The sequence below is a fragment of the Erythrolamprus reginae genome, chromosome 11, assembly GCF_031021105.1.
Source record: "Erythrolamprus reginae isolate rEryReg1 chromosome 11, rEryReg1.hap1, whole genome shotgun sequence".
Classification (NCBI taxonomy): Eukaryota; Metazoa; Chordata; class Lepidosauria; order Squamata; family Dipsadidae; genus Erythrolamprus; species Erythrolamprus reginae.
In genome coordinates this window covers 10,614,192-10,637,882 of record NC_091960.1, presented here as the reverse complement: position 1 = coordinate 10,637,882, position 23,691 = coordinate 10,614,192, and the positions used below count along the sequence as shown (strand labels likewise).

General features: G+C 43.1%; 1 protein-coding gene across 2 annotated transcripts in view; it reads right to left on the bottom strand.

The window, feature by feature from the left end:
* The window catches only part of FXYD3 (FXYD domain containing ion transport regulator 3), a 57,135-nt gene that overhangs the window by 28,226 nt on the left and 5,218 nt on the right, over positions 1–23,691 (bottom strand). Inside the window, exons 2-4 of one of the 2 annotated variants that reach the window (XM_070763979.1) lie at positions 4,464–4,524; positions 2,854–2,886; positions 42–65 (exon numbers count right to left, since the gene is read on the bottom strand). The exons of the other annotated variant lie outside the window; for it this stretch is intronic. Of the exons in view, the coding sequence (XP_070620080.1) occupies positions 42–65; positions 2,854–2,886; positions 4,464–4,506 (100 nt within the window). The 5' untranslated portion in view covers positions 4,507–4,524. The remainder of the gene's footprint in view (positions 1–41; positions 66–2,853; positions 2,887–4,463; positions 4,525–23,691) is intronic. 2 annotated transcript variants of the gene reach the window in all.

The window sequence follows — 23,691 nt, the reverse complement described above, 5'->3', positions numbered from 1 at the left end:
CACATGCTATTAAAACATGGCAGAGAATGAGATACACTTACCATAATGAAAGGGGCTGTTTTTATCTGGATAAAGGAAAAGAAAAGATAGTTAACATTCTTATTTCCTCAGATCTGCAACTCTAGTTAGGCAAGGAGCAAAGGATTCCAGACTACATACAATAAAATAGAATCCATTATTGGCCAAGTGTGATTAGACACAGAAAAATTGCTCTCGGTGTACATACAAACAACAAAGTGATAGGTCATATATATCACAATTACAATCATTAATCATAAAATACAACAATAAGTGATAATCATAGATACTACAGGGGAGAGATGAGAAGATGAGAAGGATAATAGCAGCACAGCCTGCTACATGGATAAATGTTGTGGTTGGCTCTGGCCCAGCTCCTGCCCCAGGGAATGGGGAGGTGGATACAGGGGAAAATTCAACATGTCACAGGCCTGTTTCATTGCCGACAGAGTCAGGTAGTGCAGTTTCCTCGGATGAAGAAGAAGGTGGGAGTGACTTGGAAGAGGGGGGCTTGGCACACAGCCCAGGAAGTCAATCTCCATTATCTTCAGTCGATTCAGATGCGGAAGTCTTATGCGCAGAGTTATGCGTAGAAGAGACCAATTGAGCACATATTACAGGAGATAAGAGAGGCCACCTGTGTTTGGGTGGGGTTCCAGTAATTAGGGCTGCTGCTATAAATAGCAGCATGTGGGTTTGGCCATTGTGGAAGATTATCTGATCGCAGTTCATCAGGAATCTTGTGTGCTGGACTTTGTTGCTTTTTCACGCCTTTGAAACCAAAGCAGAGCAACGTGTGTGTGTGTGTGTGTGTGTGTGTCTCACTTCCTTGGAAGAGGAAGGGGTGTGAAGTTTCTTCACAGCTGCTAGCTAAGTACTTAATGATTGCTTAAGGGACATTGTACAGACTACCCGGTTGTTTTGGGAAGAGTGCTCTTTGCAATACAAAAAGAGTGCTTAGTTTATTTTGACTTTTGTGCTAAAGAACATTGTTTTGAATTTTCAAACGTGTGTGTGTCTGAAATTTGTACCCTTGAATTTTTGGGAGGCTCCTATCAGAGAGCCCGGCAGAACAGATAAATATCTTTCGGCTTAAGACAGACACCAAAAGTTCCAAATACAGTCATCATTTTTTGTTTAAATGCAGCCAAAAACATTGCAGAGATATGAACCCAGCTTTATTCTTGAGTGGACAACTAGTAGCTCCCCTAATGTTGGAGAGCTACAACATTAACTATACAAGCTGGTATACACAACAGCAGTGATGGTGATGTTTGGAAACATCTGAAGGACTTGCTTACCCATACCTTATTGAGATTGTAAAAATTTCTGTCCTAGCTCTGTTTTGCATCCTGTTCACTTCTTATGCCTCACTTCCCCGGACATGTCACTCAAAGAACCCTCAGGAATAACCTACTGGGGATCAGCACATCTTAACCCCTGTTGGCTTTTCAATTATGCCCTGAGGGATTTCATCTGGCTTGAAAGAAATCTCTCCCAACTTCTAACATCTATGGAGAAATTCTACTAAATGAGCAGGGACATCTATAGTCTACTTGAGAGACTTTCAAAGTGGTTAATGTTGACACACACACCCCAAACTGTCAATGGGATATCCAAGAGGTGGTTATCATTAGTCAGAGAGTTATGAATTAAAGTAGTACAGTATTTATTAAATTATTTCCATATAATAAATGTTTAGGGGTTGTTCTGCCGGGCTCTCTGGTAGGAGCCTCCCGAAAATTCAAGGGTACAAATTTCAGACACACACACACACATTTGAAAATTCAAAACAATGTTCTTTATCCCAAAAGTCAAAATAAACTAAGCACTCTTTTTGTATTACAAAGAGCACTCCTCCCAAAACAACTGGGTAATCTGTACAATTAACCTTAAGCAGTCATTAAGTACTTAGCTAGCAGCTGTGAAGAAACTTCACACCCCTTCTTCTTCCAAGGAAGTGACACACACATACACGTTGCTCTGCTTTGTTTTCAAAGGTGTGAAAAATCAACAAGCAAAGTCCAGAAACCAGCAACCCAGGATTCCTGACAAACTGCGATCAGATACTATTCCACAATGGCCAAACCCACACGCTGCTATTTATAGCAGCAGCCCTGATTACTGGAGCCCCACCCAACCACAGGTGGCCTCATTTTTTCTTGTAATAATGCTTCAGTTGTTGTCTTCTATGCATCACTCTACGCATGCATGGATGTGTCATTACTTCTTGTTCAGAATCCAAAGATGATACAGATGATTGATCTCCTCCTGGGCTGTCTGCCAAACTCCCCTCTTCCCTGTCACTCATGCTTCCTTGGTCAGAGGAGGCTTCATCGGCAGATTCCATCGGGAGCAAAACAGGCCTGCGGCATGTGGATGTCTCCCCCACATCCACCTGCACATTCCTTGGGGCAGGAGCTGGGCCAGAGCTAACCACAACAGGGGTTGACCAAACAAGAAGGCATCAATGAGTTGAAGAGTTCAGATCCCGGAACTAGTTTTTCACAATGAGCCGTGGTGGCACAGTGGTTAGAGTGTGGTACTGCAGGCTACTTCTGCTGACTGCCATCTACCTACAATTTGGCAGTTTAAATCTCACCAGGCTCAAGGTTGACCTTAACCTTCCGTCCTTCCGAGGTGGATCAAATGAGGACCCAGATTGTTGGGGGCAATATGCTGATTCTGTAAACCACTTAGAGAGGGCTGTAAAGCACTGTAAAGCAGTATATAAGTCTAAGTGCTGTTGCTATTGCTATCTTCAGTAGAATTTCGAAGAGGTCTTCTGCCCTGTTTATAGGAAGCCTTGAGGCATCAGCCCATGAAGTTACTCACCTACAGTGTCATCTGCCTTCAGAAGAGGGAACCCTGAAAACATGAGATGAAAAGAAATATTATCAAGGAATGAGAAAAATACAGCCCTTAATTACTATCCCAATTCTAAAGTTGCTATTGAGAAGAGAAAGTACCATGCAAATATAATAGAGCAGTGTTTCCCAACCTTGGCAACTTGAAGATATCTGGACTTCAACTCCCAGAATTTGCTGGCTGGGGAATTCTGGGAGTTGAAGTCCAAATATCTTCAAGTTGCCAAGGTTGGGAAACACTGTAATAGAGAACAGACAATCCCTTTCTCTACATCTCTTCTGCACTACATCATTCACCAGAGAGATCATTGGCTCATAAAAAATTCAAAACTAGTGGTTTAATGTTGTGCAGCCCTAGTTCGAACACACTGCCTGGTTTTCTCAGGAATCCAGCTTCCTCGTGTCCCAAAGGATCAATCTCATGAAGGACTATGCCTGGGTTCTCATGATTGGCTTATGAGATAAGTGTTATAAATTTCTGGAAACGCATGGTAAAGACTCATTTTCATATCCAGTCTCTACAAATCTACCATGATATTTGGATCTTGTTTAGGGAAAAGCTCTGCCTCAAAGGAGGAGGTGGTGTGGGGGTACTTGCTTCCTCTTTCCAATGGCAAATATAGTACAGTGATACCTTGTCTTACAAACTTAATTGGTTCCGGGACAAGGTTCTTAAGGTGAAAAGTTTGTAAGACGAAACAATGTTTCCCATAGGAATCAATGGAAAAGCGATTAATGCGTGCAAGCCCAAAACTCACCCCTTTTGCCAGCCAAAGTGCCCGTTTTTGCGCTGATGGGATTCCCTTGAGGTTCCCCTCCATAGGAAACCCCATCTCTGGACTTCTGTGTTTTTGCAATGCTGCAGGGAAATCCCAGCATCGCAAAAACAAGTGCTTCGCTGTCAACGGAAGTCCGGAGGTGGGGTTTACCAGCGAGGGGAGCCTCAGGGGAATCCCAGCAGCTCAAAAACGGGTGCTTCGCTGGCAACGGAAGTCCAGAGACGGGGCATCCCAGCGGTGGCGGTGGGTTTGTAAGGTGAAAATAGTTTGTAAGAAGAGGCAAAAAAATCTTAAACCCCGGGTTTCTATCTCGAAAAGTTTGTATGACGAGGCGTTTGTAAGACGAGGTATCACTGTACTTATAATTTAGGAAAACTGGTGGCTGAAATTGTTCCTTGCTTTGTGCAACCAGAGCTGTGAGACCACCAACCATTGGGAGACAAAGAAGTAGGGATTAAAGTTGGACATTAGCCTGCCCCAAGGCAAAGGGAGTTATCTCTGTGGCCAGAACTTTTATAAAAAAAAGATCAGAAGGTCTGGCAGAACCTGGAGGCGGAATTAAAAAGGAATCTGCCTGGAATCCTTACATAGCCACAAGCAAACGAAGTCCTACCCCACATAAATTCCTCTGAACCTTATCTAATTCCAAGCAAGTGCTAACACTTAGTTTGGGAATTCCTGTGCATAGCAATAAATCAGCAATAAATCAGTTTAATTTTGCATCTGAGAGATTCCTAAGAATATTCTAAATCTCCCCTAGAGAAGACCAAAGGTGAAGAAGAATAGCAAGAACATTTACCAATGAACAGACAAAGGAGGATATTCATGGCGGTGGATTTCATCTTGGTATCGAATGAGATCTAGGGGAGAAAAAAGAAAAAAACCAATAGCCAATTTAGTTTTTCTATTAGCCAATTCCATGTTCTTAGCTAATCTAATTAAATAAGACTACATCTTTTTCTATCTATCTATCTATCTATCTATCTATCTATCTATCTATCTATCTATCTATCTATCTATCTATCATATGTCTGTCTGTCTGCCTGCCTGCCTGCCTGCCTACCTACCTGCCTACCTACCTATACCTATCTATATATCTATCTATCGATCATATGTCTGCCTGCCTGCCTGCCTGCCTGCCTGCCTGCCTACCTACCTACCTACCTACCTACCTATCTATCTATCTATCGATCGATCATATGTCTGTCTGTCTGTCTGCCTGCCTGCCTGCCTGCCTGCCTGCCTGCCTATCTATCTATCTATCTATCTATCTATCTATCTATCTATCTATCTATCTATCTATCAATCATATGTCTGCCTGCCTGCCTGCCTGCCTGCCTGCCTGCCTGCCTGCCTATCTATCTATCTATCTATCTATCTATCTATCTATCTATCTATCAATCAATCATATGTCTGTCTGTCTGTCTGTCTACCTGCCTGCCTGCCTGCCTGCCTGCCTGCCTGCCTATCTATCTATCTATCTATCTATCTATCTATCTATCTATCTATCTATCTATCTATCTATCGATCATATGTCTGTCTGTCTGCCTGCCTGCCTGCCTGCCTATTTATCTATCTATCTATCGATCGATCGATCGATCTATCTATCGATCTATCTATCTATCTATCTATCTATCTATCTATCCTACTGCATTGTTCATTCTTAATATATTTAAAGAAATGGAAAATAGTAACAAAGGGTTTAAATATTTGCCGTAGTTATATCACTTGGGGTTATTTCTTGGGGTTTTGGGCCAATGACTGGAATGCTCTATCTGACTCCATTGTTACATCTTCAAACCCTTACAACCTCAACCTTAAACTGTCTTCCATGAACCTCAGCACATTCCTAAGAGGTTCCTAAAGTGGGCACTTACCCTCCCTGTCCTGCTGTCCCCATTTATCTGTATTTATTTCCTTTGTTCATCTCCATTTATATCTGATAACATGTACATGTTTGACAAACAAACAAACAAACAAAGTTCCCTTTTGATCCACCTTGGACCCAGGTCTGGGCAATGAATGATGTTCAAAATTGGCCATAACACAATAATTAATTCTACCACATTTCAAAGTAACAAATTTTAAAATTGAATTACAGTGATACCTTGTCTTACAAACTTAATTGGTTCCAAGACGAGGTTCTTAAGGTGAAAAGTTTGTAAGACGAAACAATGTTTCCCATAGGAATCAATGGAAAAGCAATTAATGTGTGCAAGCCCAAAATTCACCCCTTTTGCCAGCCAAATTTTGATTTCACTGAGGCTCCCCTCGCTTTGAAACCCCACCTCTGGACTTCCGTTGCCAGTGAAGCGCCCGTTTTTGCACTGCTGGGATTTCCCTGCTGGGATTCCCCTGCAGCATCACAAAAACACGGAAGTCCGGAGGTGGGGTTTCCCATGGAGGGCAGCCTCAGGGGAATCCCAGCAGCGCAAAAACGGGTGCTTCACTGGCAACGGAAGTACTGAGGCGGGGCATCCCAGCGGTGGCGGCGGGTTTGTAAGGTGAAAATAGTTTGTAAGAAGAGGCCAAATAATCTTAAACCCCGGGTTTGTATCTCAAAAAGTTTGTATGACGAGGCGTTTGTAAGACGAGGTATCACTGTATTACTTTTTGTCTGTCTTGATTCTTCAAAGGTTTCATAGGGGGATCTTTTGATGCTATTGTTTTGGGAGGTGGGAAACACCATTTAATTTAAGATTTTAGGGCTGTGCATTTGTGCAGAATTGTGACAGAGACCAAATGTGAAGGTTTCGTGCACCTAACACCAGAAACAAGACACTTACTCAGATCAGGGATGAGAGATTTTTGATGTTGCATCTAGAATTGGATTATAACTGCCAATATCCCTCATTCTAAGAGGATGCTGATGGTTGGGTTATCATCTGCTACAATTGAATGGTCATTTTTTTCCTTTATTCTTGCACAGACCATCTTATCTAAACCGATGCCTCCATATGATTACATCTTCCTTGTTGCCAAGCTGATTTGGCAAACTGCGACAATAATCAAGAAAAATGGGAATTGTAGTCCAGCATGTTTGAAGAATATTAAATCTCTTCAGCCGGACATTGCAAAATAGTCTTTTATGGCTGTCTGGGTTCACAAAAGATTTTTCAAAAAAGACTCAGCTGGAAGTTTAAAGTTCTGTTTTAAGGTTGAGAAAGTGGAAATTGAAGAAGCTGACAATCATTAGTTCCCCAATGCAAAGCTATAACTAAGGCGAAATATTTTAAAAATAATGTGGAATGCACTACTTGACTCTGTGGTTTCTTCCCCAAAGCCCAAAAACTTTAACCTTAGTGTTCTGCAGGGCTCTCTGGTATGAGCCTCCCAAAAATTCAAGGGTACAAATTTCAGACACACACACACGTTTGAAAATTCAAAACAATGTTCTTTATCACAAAATTCAAAAGGAAACAAAGCACCCTTTTTGTGTATTGCAAAGAGCACTCGTCCCAAAACAACCTTGTAGGCTGTACAATTCCCTTATTCAGTCCTTAAGTACATAGCCAGCAGCTGTGAAGAAAGGTCACAGCCCTTCTGCTTCCAATGAAGTGACACACACACACACTTTGCTCTGCTTTGGTTTCAAAGGTGTGAAAAATCAACAAAGTCCGGAAAACATCAAGGCACGATCCTGAAGATCTGCGATCAGATAATCTTCCACAATGGCCAAGCCCACACGCTGCTATTTGTATCAGCAGCTCTAATTACTGGAGCCCCACCCAAACACAGGTGGCCTCTCTTATCTCCTGAAATATGTCCTCAATTGGTCTCTTCTACACATAACTCTGCGCCTGCATGGGTCCAAGACTTCTGCATCTGAATCAACCGAAGATAATGGAGATTGACTTCCTGGGCTGTGTGCCAAGCCCCCCTCTTCCAAGTCACACCCACCTTCTTCTTCGTCCGAGGAAACTGCACTACCTGACTCTGTCGGCAATGAAACAGGCCTATGACATGTTGACGTTTCCCCTGCATCCACCTCCACATTCCTTGGGGCAGGAGCTGCGCCAGAGCCAACCACAACACTTAGACTGTCAAATGTCAATCTCACCCAATTCCTAAAAGGTCTGTAGGTGGCTTGCATAAGTGCACCAGCATGCCTACCGCCTCTGTCGTAATGTTCCCTTTTATTCATATCCATTTAATGTATCCATAGTTATGTTTATACTTAGATCTGTTATCTAATATTGAAAATAAATAAATAATTAAATAAAATAAAATTAGGGTTGTAAGTTGAGGACCATCTATATTATAATCAACATTGAAAACTGAATAGTATCTTCATGCAAGATTTGGGATGGAGAGCCAAACGGGTCAAGAAGTTTGGAAGGGCTGAAAATAAACCCTGAGAAGGGTGTGTGTTTTTTTAAAGGAACCAGGAAGATAACAGGAAGAAAAATATTTGATCTGACCAGGACTAATCCTAAGAGACTTATTTAAAATGACTGGCTGCAAAGAATCAATCAAAGCTAAATCCTAGAAATAAGAAAAGAGCATGTAGGAATTGTTGAGGATCAATAAAGGCAAACATGACAATATGCCAAATGAAATCAGTAAGAACCTGCTTCCTTGTAGTGGATTCTGTTTGATAATGCTAAACAAAGTAGGTTGCATAAGAACCCAATAGTATAATCAACTCCCTGCAGTTAAAGGAGCAGTTACAACATGTTGAAAGGTAATACAGTTTACCAGTGTAGGAAGCAAGAGGACCAGTTGGTGCCAGAGAAAATGCCTTGGCCTTTAAATCTCAAGAGCAATTCTGGGTCAAAAGCTGCAGGTAAACACTGAGAATACAGGAGAGTCGAGGCAACTCCTTTCGGCTGAGACAGGCTATCAAACCTCTGTTGCAAAAATCCTGATGCCTGCTAGATGCCAACAAAGCTAAGAGATTTATGCACCTCTCTACTTGCATAGCTGGGGCTCTGCTGCTGTTCCACAGCCAAAATCTGTAGAGCCTTCGTCCACCTGCTTGAGTCACTTCTGCACATGCCCGAGTGTATGTGTAAAATTGTAGCAACGGGATTTAGAATAGAATTGAATAGAATTCCTTTTATTGTCCAAGTGTGATTGGACACACAAGGAACTTTTCTTGGTGCAGATGCTGTCAGTGTACATAAAATAAAATATAGATTTGTCAAGAATCACGTGATACAACACTTACAATGGGCCAGATTACCTCCGGAACCGCCTGCTACCGCACGAATCCCAGCGACCGATAAGGTCCCACAGAGTTGGCCTTCTCCGGGTCCCGTCGACTAAACAATGTCATTTGGCGGGCCCCAGGGGAAGAGCCTTCTCTGTGGCGGCCCAGGCCCTCTGGAACCAACTCCCCCCTGGAGATTAGAACTGCCCCCACCCTCCCTGTCTTTCGTAAACTACTCAGGACTCATTTATACTGCCAGGCATGGGGGAATCGAGATAGCTCTTCCCCCTAGGCCATTACAAGTTATGCATGGTATGTTTGTGTGTATGTTTGGTTTTATAATAGGGGTTTTTAGTTGTTTTTATTATTGGGTTGTACATGTTGTGTTTATTATTGTTGTTAGCTGCCCCGAGTCTGCGGAGAGGGGCGGCACACAAATCCAACAAATTATTATTATTACTAACGATTGTCATAGGGGTCAAATAAACAACGAAGAAACAATCAATATTAATAAAAAATATTAGGATACAAGCAACAAGTTACAGTCATACAATCCTAAGTGGGAGGAAAAGGAGGATAGGAATGATGAGAAGAAACTAGTAGAAATAGAAGTGCAGATTTAGTAAATAGTTTGACAGTGTTGAAGGAATTATTTGTTTAGCATTCGATGGCATTTGGGGAAAAAACTGTTCTTGTGTCTCGTTGTCTTGGTATGCAGTGCTCTGTAGTGATGTTTTGAAGGTAGGAGTTGATGTCCAGGATGTGAGGGATCATTAAATATTTTCCCCGCCCTCTTTTTGACTCGTGCAGTATACAGGTCCTCAATGGAAGGCAGGTTGGCAGCAATTGGTTTTTTTTTTTTTGCAGTTCATTTAGAACCCACTACTACCATACCAACACCTTCCTCTTTACTTCCTTATATCCTTTCCCAGAGGAGTATTACTCAACCTGGGCAACTTGAGAATGAGTGGATTTCAAATCCCTGAATTTCCCAGCAAGGAAGAGATTCCTAAGCCAGCCCCAGTCGGACTGTTTCTGTGTGAGAATCCATTTCAACAGATCTCTAAGACCTTCTTAGCAGTTGCACAGCACTGGAAGAATGAAGAAAGACCTACAGAAGACGTAATTTTAAAAAAATACTAGACTCACTGTGCAGAAATGGTAGAGATTGACATTAAAGATACAAGAAAAAGAAGATGCAGAATATTTTATTATTTATTTAATTTTATTTATTTTGTCAAGTACGAATTGGTAGTATACAAAGATACAACAATGTTATATACATGATACTAATAAGAGAGAACCGTTACCCTGTTTCCCCGATAGTAAGACACCCCCGATTGTAAGACGTATCGGGGGTTTCAGGGGAGTCGGCTAATATAAGCCGTACCCCGAAAGTAAGACATATGTCTTACTTTCGGGGAAACACGGGGGTATTGCCGGGGGGAGCCCGATGACGTCGCTTCCAAGCTCCCCGCGCGCCCTCCCCCTCGCCTCGCCGCGGCGCCACCGCCTCTGCCCCGGCTTGGCAAAGCGAAGGACGGCGCTGGTCCGAAGCGAGCCGAGCGGGCGGCGGCTTGCAGCGAAGGCGCTCGTCCCAGCAACCGAGTCCTGCCGAGGCTTGGCTGCAAGCGGCCAGCGAGGCCGACCAGCTCCGAGACGAGCGGCCAGAGCTGCCCCCTCCTTCGCCCGCCTCCTTTCCGGCAGGCAGGTGGGGCTGCCCAACTTATGCCTCACTTCCCCGGACATGTCACTCAAAGAACCCTCAGGAATAACCTACTGGGAGTGGCTCCTCCCCTCCAGACACACGCTTCCCTGACACGCGTCTGTGGCTCCACGCATGCACGCCGCTTGGAGCCCTGAGGTTGAACTTGGAAAAGGGCTCACGAGGCTCCTGTCCCACGGCTGCCCTTCTGGACTCTGGGGAGATGCCTTCGGGAACGCGACCCTTTCAATTTTTTTCCAATGTAAGACATACCCTGAAAGTAAGACGTAGTGGGGCTTTTGGGGGTAAAAAGAAAGTAAGACACTGTCTTACTTTCGGGGAAACACGGTAGGACAGGTGCACTTATGCACACGTTTTACTGATCTCTTAGGAATTGGGAGAGGTCAACACTGGATAGTCTAAGTTTTGGGGTTTAGGTGATGATACTACAGAGTCTGGTAGTAACTTCCAGGCATTTTCAAACATGGGACTTGCTATATCAATGGTTGGATAACAGAGATAGAAATTAGGAACTGGAAAAAGTACTATTATGTAAGCAAATTTTATAGTAAGGGTTTTTAACTGTTTTAATATTGGATTGTTATATGCTGTTTTTATTACTGTTGTTAGCCGCCCTGACTCTACGGAGAGGGGCGGCATACAAATCCAATCAATCAATCAATCAATAAATAAATAGATTGATTGATCTGGACAATACACTATTGTATGGGGCTACCTCTGAAAAGCGTTCGGAAACTTCAGATCGTGCAGAATGCAGCCGCAAGAGCTATCATGGGCTTTCCCAGATATGCCCATGTTTCATTAACACTCCGCGGCTTGCACTGGTTGCCAATCAATTTCGGTCACAATTCAAAATGTTGGTAATGACCTATAAAGCCCTACATGGTATTGGACCAGAGTAGTTACGAGACCACCTTCTGCCGCATGAATCCCAGCGGCCGATTAGGTCCCACAGAGTTGGCCTTCTCCAGGTCCCGTCGACCAAACAATGCCGTCTGGCGGGACCCAGGGGAAGAGCCTTCTCTGTGGCGGCCCTGGCCCTCTGGAATCAACTTCTCACGGAGATTCGAACTGCCCCTACCCACCTCACCTTCCATAAAATGCTGAAGACTCACCTTTGCCACCAGGAGTGGGGGGATTAATCTCCCCCCTCCTTTTTCGCTGACCTCTATTATGTTTATGTCCAGTTGGCCTGAGTGTGTATGATTGTGTAGTAGATAAGTTTTTTATAACTATGTATTTTAAATTAGTTTTTTTTAATTTTTTAACATTAGATTTGTATTTATATTGTATTGCTGTTACATTGTGAGTCTTCGGAGAGGGGCGGAATACAAATCTAATAAATTATTATTATTAAATTATTATTGTTGGAAGAAATTGTCCATTTGGTTTCAGTTCTAAGTGGGGAGAAAGACACTGGAAATAATAGGGTCTGATTGGAAAGATGGTTTAATGGTGAAGCAGAACCACCAAGCACGTATGATTCTGCCTAGCTTTTTTGTAATTTAGAGGCTTGTTCTGTGTATTTATTTATTTTATTTATTTCTTAGATTTGTATGCCGCCCCTCTCCGTAGACTCGGGGCAGCTCACAACAATAACAATAACAATGTAAGAACAAATCTAATAATTTAAAAAACACTAAAAAAACCCATTATTAAAACACACAAACATTCCATGTATAAACTGTATAGGCCCGGGGGAGATGTGTCAGTTCCCCCATGCCTGACGACAGAGATGGGTCTTAAGAACTTTACGAAAGGCAAGGAGGGTGGGGGCAGTTCTAATCTCCGGGGGGAGCTGGTTCCAGAGGGTCGGGGCCGCCACAGAGAAGGCTCTTCTCCTGGGTCCCGCCAAATGACATTGTTTAGTCGATGGGACCTGGAGAAGGCCAACTCTGTGGGACCTAACCTGTCGCTGGGATTCGTGCGGCAGAAGGCGGTCCCGGTGGTATTCTTGTCCGATGCCATGAAGGGCTTTATAGGTCATAACCAACACTTTGAATTGTGCCCGGATACTGATCGGCAACCAATGCAGACTGCGGAGTGTTGTTGTAACATGGGCATATCTAGGGAAGCCCATGATTGCTCTCGCAGCTGCATTCTGCGCGATCTGAAGTTTCCAAACACTTTTCAAAGGTAGCCCCATGTAGAGAGCATTACAGTAGTCGAACCTCGAGGTGATGAGGGCATGAGTGACTGTGAGTATTTATGCAGTGGCTCAGTGGCTAAGACACTGAGCTTGTGAATCAGCGGTTCGGATCCCTAGCACTGCATAACAGAGCGAGCTCCTGTTACTTGCCCCAGCTTCTGCCCACCTAGCAGTTCAAAAGCACGTAAAAATGCAAGTAGAAAAAATAGGGGCCACCAATGGTGGAAAGATAATAGCTTTCCGTGACGCTTTGGTGTTTATTCATGCTAGTCGCATGACCATGGAGACGTCTTTAGATAGCACTGGGTCTTCAGCTTTTGAAACATAGAGGAACACCGCCCTCTACAGTCAGGAACACCTAGTACATATGTGCGAGGGGAACCCTTACCTTACTTTGTGTATTTGGTTATCTGATTTTAATTAGTTTGTCTTGCAAAGGCCGGCAATGAGGTTTTAATCTTGTTTAACAAATCCTCTGGTATTAAATTCACAGATTTCCTGGGATAAACATTTAAATTGAACAGTGGGGACAGAGATTTAATTGATGCAGAACATTTCTGTCCCCGGCAATCTAAAAGTAATATGGTTAACAGTGCATGCAACATAGATACTATATGTGTGCGGGTAAGTTTATCAGTCCTGCAAAGCCAAACATTTAATAGTGAGTGGCATATCATGTACACTAATCAAACAGGTGGCAAGAAAGCAGGGGCAGTCAGGCACAACACAGGTCAGGTAGACGGTAAAGACAAGGTCAATCAAAATGGACTTAAATGTCTATACACCAATGCACAGAGTGTGAGGAATAAGCAGAGTGAATTAGAAATTCAAGTAAATGAGGGTTGATATGATATAGCGACCATTATGGAAACTTGGTGGGGTGAGACTGACAAATTGAATATACAACCAGAGGGATTTAAATTGTCCTAACTTTACAATTGCAGTATTGCACTTAACAAGTGTAGCAAAAAAGGCCGTAAAATGCATGGAAACTCACTTAAAGAAATGACTTGCTTAGCAACATAAATTTGGGGCTCAGTTGTGGTCGTAACTCGAGGACTATCTGTGTAGTCCAGCATGTCTGAATAATATCAAATTGCAAAAGTCTATGAAGAGGGGCGGCATACAAATCTAATGAATGAATGAATGAATGAATGAATGAATGAATGAATAAATAAATAAATAAATAAATAAATAAATAAATAAATAAATAAATAAATAAATAACTCTTTTATAGCTGTCTGGGTTCACGAAAAAATTTGCAAAGAAGACTCAGCTGCAACTTTAAAATTCTGTTTTAAGGTTGAGAAAATGGAAATGGAAGAAGCTGACAATAATTAGTTCCCCAATGCAAAGCTATAACTAAGGCGAAATATTTTAAAAATAAGACTGTCAAATGTCGATATCACCCAATTCCTAAGAGGTCTGTAGGCAGATTGCATGAGAGCACCAGCATACCTACCGCCTCTATTCTAATGTTCCCTTTTATTCGTATGCATTTAATGTATCCATGGTTATGTTTATACTTAGATCTGCTATCTAATACAAGCTTGATGAAATAAATAAATAAATAGATGGATGGATGGATGTTTTGTTCTTTGTTTGTTTTATTGGATTTATATGCCGCCCCTCTCCAAAAACTCGGGGCGGCTAACAACAATCATGAACAATATACAATAAAATCCAATACTAAAAGCAAATTAAAACCCCTTAATATATAAAAACCAAACATACATACAAACATACCATGTATACAGTTGTAACGGCCTAGGGGGAGAAAGAAGTCTTAATTCCCTCATGCCTGGTGGCAGAGGTGGGTTTTAAGTAGCTTACGAAAGGCAAGGAGGGTGGGGGCAATTCTAATCTCTGGGGGGAGTTGGTTCCAGAGGGCTGGGGCTGCCACAGAGAAGGCTCTTCTCCTGGGTCCCGCCAAGTGGCATTGTTTAGTTGACGGGACCCGGAGAAGACCCACTCTGTGGGACCTAACTGGCCGCTGGGATTCGTGCGGCAGAAGGCGGTCCCTGAGGTATGGATGGATGGATGGATGGATGGATAGATAGATAGATAGATAGATAGATAGATAGATAGATAGATAGATAAAATAAATAAATAAATAAATAAAATAAAATAAATAAAATAAATAAAATAAATAAAATAAATAAAATAAATAAAATAAATAAAATAAATAAAATAAATAAAATAAATAAAATAAATAAAATAAATAAAATAAATAAAATAAATAAAATAAATAAAATAAATAAAATAAATAAAATAAATAAAATAAATAAAATAAAATAAAATAAAATAAAATAAAATAAAATAAAAAAAATAAAAAAAATAAAATTGTGGTCATAAATCGAGGACCACCTCTACTGTAATCAACATTGAACATTGAATCGTATCTTCATGTAAGTTTTGGGATGGGGAGCCAAACTGCAAAGAAGGTTGGAAGGGGCTAAAAAGAAAACTTTACAATTGCAATTACAATTATAATGCACTTAACAAATGTAGTAATAAAGGCCGCAAAATGGAAGAAAACTCACTTAAAGAAAAGTCTTGCTTAGCAACATAAATGTGAGACTCAGTTGCGGTCGTAACTCCAGGACTCTCTGCGTTACAGTCCGCATTGAAAACTGTGTGCACTTTCCTGGAACAGAGAGCAATGCCGCAAAGAATGTTGGAGACTATTGTGGGTTTTGGGTGCCAAAGCAATAATCTGATTGGCAAAGCGGAGAACAATGTTCTCTTTGGAAAACTCCAGTTTCCAGCTCATTATGACAGCATTATTGTGAAAGAAAAACAAGTTACAACAACCTCAGGGAGCCTCTTTGGTTTTAAGCCAGCCAGCTCCAACGTATGGCAGCTTTTTAATCCCAAAATGTAAAGCATCTTTTAAAAAATTGTTCTGCGAATGAAGAGAGGCCAAGTGCCAGGTTTAGCAAGAGATTGCAGAACATCTATAAAGTTGTGTTATGAAATTGTATCACCACTTATGGCAATCATTGTCAATACACACAGGGCGTCTTTTTGTTTTGGAAAACAAAACCGGGACAAGGTCAATCATGGATTTTAAAATAAAGTGGATTTACAGCCACCCAGAAAAATAGGTTAATTCACTAAGCAGTGAATTCAGTCTCTGTGTGTATAAACATGTCTCTACAAGTAGGAAGGTAATTAGCTTTCCTTTCGTAATTCGCTTCTGAGAAATACAGGTTCAAATCTCTGCTGGAAACCACTTGTGTATGCTTAACAGTTATGAGCATTATATTTAACAATGGTTGGCTTATGCATGGTTTGTTGCCAAAAGCAGCACTGGCTACCTTTGAACAAAGCGCCAAGTTAAAAACCGTGTGCTACGGCTCGGCAAATACTCATCACATACCGAATCAAACAAAATCAACATATATTATAGGTCAGGGTGCCAAACTCAAGGCCCGTGAGGTGGATTGGGCCTGCAGGCTACTTAAATCTGGCCCGTGAGGCCTCTCTGGAAACAGTGAAGGCAGCAGTAGGTTTCACATTTTCTTAGAAACATAGAAGACTGACGGCAGAAAAAGACCTCATGGTCCATCTAGTCTGCCCTTATACTATTTTCTGTATTTTATCTTAGGATGGATCTATGTTTATCCCAGGCATGTTTAAATTCAGTTACTCTGGATTTATCAACCACGTCTGCTGGAAGTTTGTTCCAAGGATCTACGACTCTTTCAGTCAAATAATATTTTCTCATGTTGCTTTTGATCTTTCCCCCAACTAACTTCAGATTGTGTCCCCTTGTTCTTGTGTTCACTTTCCTATTAAGAACACTTCCCTCCCAAACCTTATTTAACCCTTTAACATATTTAAATGTTTTGGTCATGTCCCCCCTTTCCCTTCTGTCCTCCAGACTATACAGATTGAGTTCATTAAGTCTTTCCTGATACGTTTTATGCTTAAGACCTTCCACCATTCTTGTGGCCTGTCTTTGGACCCGTTCAATTTTGTCAATATCTTTTCGTAGGTGAGGTCTCCAGAACTGAACACAGTATTACTATGACTTCACTGCGTACGCACACACTCGTTTCACATGCGGACATTTTGTGCATACGCCCAGTTTTCCATGCATGTGCTTTGCTCGCTCATGTACCTTCTGTGCATGCACCCAGTCTCAAAAATGTGCCTAAATAGGACACAATAGAACCGGGGTGGGCCCAATAGGTTTTGGCGAACTGGTCCGAAACGGTTGAATTACCACCTCTGAGTGAAGGAGCTTGGGAGCTGTTTTTGCTGGCAGAGGGATGCAGGAGGCCGTCACAGACAAAAACCGAGCTCAGGAACCCCTTTTTAGCCATCAGAGTGCTCAGGTCACCATTGTTGCTTCCAAATGATGTCAAGTGATGTCAAGCTGGCCATGCCGCCCACAGGCCCCCCAAGGTCCAACAAACTCTGTTGCAGCCCTAAATGAAATCTAGTTTGACACCTCTGTTATAGATCAATGAAATGACTTTATCGTGGCTTATCCAGCAAATGGTAGTTACTGCAAATCATGATTTAGCCCAACAATTGCCTGCAGCATCTGCAACTCACCTTCCACCCTATAGCTTTGATTTGTAAGAAGGGAATTGAGGAGAATTCTTTCAACTATGTGAAACTACTAGCCAGTTCTGGCTCCGTATTTTCTAGAGCAGTAGGGTAGATACACAACATCTGGATGTGTTCCAAATGTCCACGAGTCACAGCTAATACAACTGTCAACAGCTGTGAGACCTGCAGTCCAAACATCCAGGTGGTCCTCTATTTACAATTCCTTTAACGACTGTTCGAAGTTGCAACAGTGCTGGAGAAAGCAACTTTACGACCAGTCCTCGCTCTTACAACCATCAGCAGCACCCCAACAGATTATCACAATCTAGAGTAGTGATGGCGAACCTTTTTTTCCTTGGGTGCGAAAAGAGCATGCGCACGTGTTATTTTGCATGCAAAAGTGACCACACTCGTAATTCAATGCCTGGGGAGGGCAAAAACAGCTTCCCCTGCCCCTGGAGGCCCTCTGGAGGCCAGAAATGGCCTGTTTCCCAACTTCTGGTGGGCCCAGTAGTCTCATGTTTCACCCTCCCCAGGCTCCAAAGGCTTCCCTGGAGCCGGGGGAGGTTAAAACGCCCTCCCTGATCTCCCTAGAGGTTCTCCGGAAGGCAAAAACGCCCTCCCAGAGCCTCTGTGAGAGCCAAAAATCAGCTGGTCAGCACACACATGCATGTCAGAGCTGAGTTAGGGCAAAAGCTCGTGTGCCAGCAGATATGGCTCTGTATGCCACCTGTGGCACCCGTGCCATAGATTCGCCATCACTGGTCTAGAGGGATGGCAACTGGTTGCACTTATGACATGATCGCCATTTGTGACCTTCCCAGTTGTTCTGTCGGGCTCTCTGGTACACTCCTCCCAAAAATTCACAGGTACAAATTTCAGACACACACACGTTTGAAAATTCAAAACAATGTTCTTTATAATGAAAATTCACTTAAACCAAGCCCTCTTTTGGTATAGCAAAGAGCACTCGTCTCCAAACAAACTGGTAATTTGTACAAGTCCCTTATCAGTTCTGAGATACTTAGTTTGCAGCTGTGAGGCCATTCACAGTCCTTCTTCTTTCACAAAGTGAAACACACTTTGCTCTGGTTTAGTTTCAAAGCGGGGGGAAAATCAGCACACAAAAGGTCAAAGTCAGTAAAGCAGTCATGAAACACAACGATCAGATAATCCTCCACAATGGCCAAACCCACAGGCTGCTCTTTATAGCAGCCTCACTAATTACCACAGCCCCACCCAACCACAGGTGGCCTCATTTTCTTTGATAATAATCTCTCAGTTGTTGTTGCCTATGCATCGCTGTCCGCATGCGTGGCTGTATCATTAACTCTTGTTCTGAATCCAAGGAGGAGCTAGTTAATTGATCTCCTTCTGAGCTGTCTGCCACACTCTCCTCCTCCATGTCACTCATGTCTTCTTGGTCAGAGGAGCCTTCATCATCAGATTCCACCGGGGGCAAAACAGGCCTGCAGCATGTGAATGTCTCCCCCATATCCACAGTCCTTGTGGCAGGAGCTGGGCCAGATCTAACCACAACACCAGTCAACTTCTGATAACCCAAATCAGTAGGGGACGCCTGCAGGAAACGTCACAATTTGCAGGCACGTAATGTCTCCCTTGATCATCATCATTTAAACGACTGCATAATCCCTTGTGGGGTGGAGTCTGGGCAACTGAGTGGAGCCAGCTGGGTGTTTAATGGCTGGATGCAGAAATTTTGCTCAGCGGATATATTCTAAGTGGGCCCAGAGAGAGAGAAACATCCATCTCTATCTAGGATTGAACTCACAGCCTCCTGAGGCGAGAGCTCCACCTCTATGCCACCGCACCACTCCAACGTCTCCCTTAACCACCGATGCAAAAAGAGGATCAAAATGGGCGTAGTCATGGGATGCCTCGTTTAACCACCACCTTGCTTAACGACCAATTTCACAGTCTCATTTCTGGTCATAGGTCGAGGACACTCGGTACAGAAAACATAGGCTCATTCTCCCTCTTGCGTAGGGTTCTCACTTACAGCCTCCTTCCAATTTCGCAAAGGAGTCATCAGAGAGGGTTATTTTCAAGCTGCTGCAGGCAAAATGCACAATCAGCTTCTCCATTTGTGTACTCGACCCGCCCAGTAGCAAAGCTCACACCAGGAAATAAACTCAGGTAAAAGCAGGCTGCCACTTTGATAAATGCACGCGATGTGTAACACTTGCGGAGAATAAAAATAGCTTTAAAAGGCCTGGCCTAATGGGAATTGCTGGAAAGTGTCAATAGAGAACAGAAGTTGTTGTATTATTTATCCACATCCTTAAGTGTTGTATCAACATGAGGTTGGATCCCCGGGAGAAAGCAACTGCTTTTATTCCTAGAAGTTCCACATCCCTCCATAGCTGGAAGCCTCCTGCCTTAGAACAATGCTGATTATTTCTCAATTCAGTACAGGTAGTCCTCAACTTACGACAATGTTGGTAATGACTTATAAAGCCCTACATGGTGTTGTGGTTAGCTCTGGCCCAGCTCCTGCCCCAAGGACTGTGGATGTGGGGGAGACATCCACATGCTGCAGGCCTGTTTTGCCCCCGGTGGAATCTGCTGATGAAGGCTCCTCTGACCAAGAAGACATGAGTGACAGGGAGGAGGAGAGTGTGGCAGACAGCTCAGAAGGAGATCAATTATCTAGCTCCTCCTTGGATTCAGAACAAGAGTTAATGATACAGCCACGCATGCGGAGAGCAATGCATAGGCAACAACAACTGAGAGATTATTATCAAAGAAAATGAGGCCACCTGTGGTTGGGTGGGGCTGTGGTAATTAATGAGGCTGCTATAAAGAGCAGCCTGTGGGTTTGGCCATTGTGGAGGATTATCTGATCCTTGTGTTTCGTGACTGCTTTACTGACTTTGACCTTTTGTGTGCTGATTTTTCCCTGCTTTGAAACTAAACCAGAGCAAAGGGTGTTTCACTTTGTGAAAGAAGGACTGTGAATTGCCTCACAGCTGCAAGCTAAGTATCACAGAACTGATAAGGGATTTGTATAAATTACCAGTTTGTTTGGAGACGAGTGCTCTTTGCTATACCAAAAGAGGGCTTGGTTTAAGTGAATTTTCATTATAAAGAACATTGTTTTGAATTTTCAAACGTGTGTGTGTCTGAAATTTGTACCTGTGAATTTTTGGGAGGAGTCTGCCAGAGAGCCCGACAGAACACATGGTATCGGACCAGAATATCTCCTGAAGCGTCTTCTGCCGCATGAATCCCAGCGACCGATAAGGTCCCACAGAGTTGGCCTTCTCTGGGTCTCATTGACTAAACAATGACATCTGGTGGGCCCCAGGGAAGAGCCTTCTCTGTGGCAGCCCCGGCCTTCTGGAATCAACTCCCCCCAGAGATTAGAACTGCCCCTGCCCTCTTTGCCTTTCGTAAATTGCTTAAGACTCACCTATGTCGCCAGGCATGGGGGAATTGAGATACCCCACCGCACCCAGGCTTATATAGTTTATGTATGGTACACTTGTGTTGTATGGTTTTAATGATAGATTTTAGATGTTTTTAAATATTAGATTTGTTATATTGTTATTATTGTTGCTGTGAGCCGCCCCGAGTCTGCGGGGCGGCATACAAATCTGATAAATTATTATATATTATTATTATTATTATTATTATTATTATTATTATTATTATTAATTCATTTAGTGACTGTTCAAAGTTACAGTGGCCCTGAACAAAGAGTTATATGACCTTTTCCTTTGACACTTATGACCAAGGGTGGGCAGCAGGCAGGACGGGGTGGAACGCAGTTCCACCGGCGGAAATAAAGCTGCATGTACAGCTCCAGCTGACCGGCGGCTGTAACTTCCTGGATTAACGGTCTCAGCTCCGCTCTCCTTTTTTCCCCTGCTGCTGCTGCTGTGTGCTCCTCGCTTTTTTCCTCTTTCCTCCTTCTTGGCCTCAGACAAGCTTCCCTCTCTCCTACCCGGCTCCCCTCCAGCCTCACGCGGCCACCTCCCAAGGCCAGGACAGTCGTGCCGCGCCGAAGCAGTCTGGGCTGCGGTCTTTTTCCCCTCGCGAAGCCCTCACTCGGCCGACAGCTGAGATGAAAAGGCATTGTGCGGCAATAACAGTTCACTTGAATGATAATGATCGTTCAAGCCACTCCCACCTGTTCACATGGCCGGCAAGCCACTCCTACCCAGTCACATGACCATCAAAGCCACACCCACAAAATAAGCCACACCCGCAGTGTGGCAATAAATTTTTTTGCTGTCCATTACTGACTACAGGGTGTGTCAAAGTAATTGCTATCCAATAAAAGTTTCAGTCTTAAATCTTTACTTAACATTGTATTGTGAATTAATATGGTGTGTGCAAAAAAAGTAATTGCTTTTTTTTTGCACAAACAAAGCGAATGTTAACAACGACTAAAATACAAAAGGAGAAAGGAGGAGAAAAAGGAAAGCAGAAGAAAAAAAGCTTTTAACTCTTATTTTTGGATTTTTTTAAAAATAAGTGTCTTTACTTCTTGGCTGATCTCTTCTTTCGAGCTCAATTTAACCATTGCAAAGGTTGGAGGAGGTGAAAACACATTGATAACATTTGTGATTCAAGATATAATCTTCCTGGGGCTTTTTGCGCAACAGCCATTGAAATAGCTTTTCCCTCCTCTGAGAAAGAAACTTTGCCCCAAAGGAAATTTCTTTCAAATTTTACAGAACAAAAGATCAAAAGGTATGAAGTTTGCATAGGGTGGCAAGGTATCCTGGCTGGGGCATTCTGGGAGATGAAGTCCACAGGTTTTAAAGGTCTCGCCAAGGTTGGACACCCCTGGCTTTAAGCAGCACAGTATTAAAAGAATAGAAAAAAACATAGTGTTATCTGATCCTCCTCTCTCTCTCTGTTTAACAATGTTCTTAAATCTCTTGTCTTCCCTCCCTTGTGTAAATACAGCGATACCTTGTCTTACAAACTTAATTGGTTCTGGGACGAGGTTCTTAAGGTGAAAAGTTTGTAAGACGAAACAATGTTTCCCATAGGAATCCATGGAAAAGCGATTATTGCGTGCTAGCCCAAAATTCACATCTTTTACCAGCCAAAGCGCCCATTTTTGTGCTGTTGGGATTCCCCTGAGGCTCCCCTGCATGGGAAACCCCACCTCTGGACTTCTGTGTTTTTGTGACGCTGCAAGGCAATCCCAGCAAGGGGAATCCCAGCATCGCAAAAACGAGCGCTTTGCTGGCAACGACAGTCCAGAGGTGGGGTTTCCCAGTGAAGGGAGCATCAGTGAAATCGCAGCATCGCAAAAACACTGAAGTCCTCGAAACCCCACCTCCAGACCTCTGTGTTTTTGCAATGCTGTGATTTCATTGAGGCTCCCCTCTCTGGGAAACCCCACCTCTGGACTTCTGTTGCCAGCGAAGTGCCCGTTTTTGCGCTGCTGGGATTCCCCTGCAGCATCACAAAAACACGGAAGTCCGGAGGTGGGGTTTCCCATGGAGGGGAGCCTCAGGAGAATCCCAGCAGCACAAAAACGGGTGCTTCGCTGGCAACGGAAGTCCAGAGGCGGGGCATCCCAGCAGCTGTAGTGGGTTTGTAAGGTGAAAATAGTTTGTAAGAAGAGGCAAAAAAATCTTAAACCCTGGGTTTGTATCTCGAAAAGTTTGTATGACGAGGCATTTGTAAGACGAGGTATCACTGTATCTGGTTTTCTGATCTGGTTCCTTTCTCCTTTCTTTCCCCCTGCCCCTCACTCGCAAGGGAAACAACATCTCCCAAAGACAAAGATACAAAGAAAACACACACACACACACACTCATGCAATTAGATCAAACTTTGTCCAGGATAAAAGTCCAGCTTCCTTCCTGCAGAATGGCAGGATCAATCTCTGAATACAATCAAGGAGAGCATAATCCATTTTTATTACCTTAAGGCCATTAAAACTGAGGGCAGAAAACACCTTTGTATTTAATCCCGACTGGGAGTTACTTCTTCTTCTTTTTTTAACCTTTTCCCCTGCTCATGTGAGACTGAAACTTTTCTGCAACTCCACCAACAATAGCTGGAGGTGATGCAATTGTTTGACAAAAGGTTCTGGGTTTCCTGATATGGATGCAAAGCAGGAGACCTTGTTTTTCAAGTCGCCAGGCTGCTTACTTTGGGAGGCCAAAGTTTCCCAGTAGAGGCGGTCCTCGGATTACAACCACAGCCAAGCCTCGGAGTAGGGGAAGGTTTGGTGGGGAAGGTTTGCCTATTTGCAGATGACTCTAAAGTGTGCAATAGGGTTGATATTCCTGGAGGGGTCTGTAATATGGTAAATGATTTAGCTTTACTAGATAAATGGTCAAAGCAATGGAAACTGCAGTTTAATGTTTCCAAATGTAAAATAATGCACTTGGGGAAAAGGAATCCACAATCTGAGTATTGCATTGGCAGTTCTGTGTTAGCAAAAA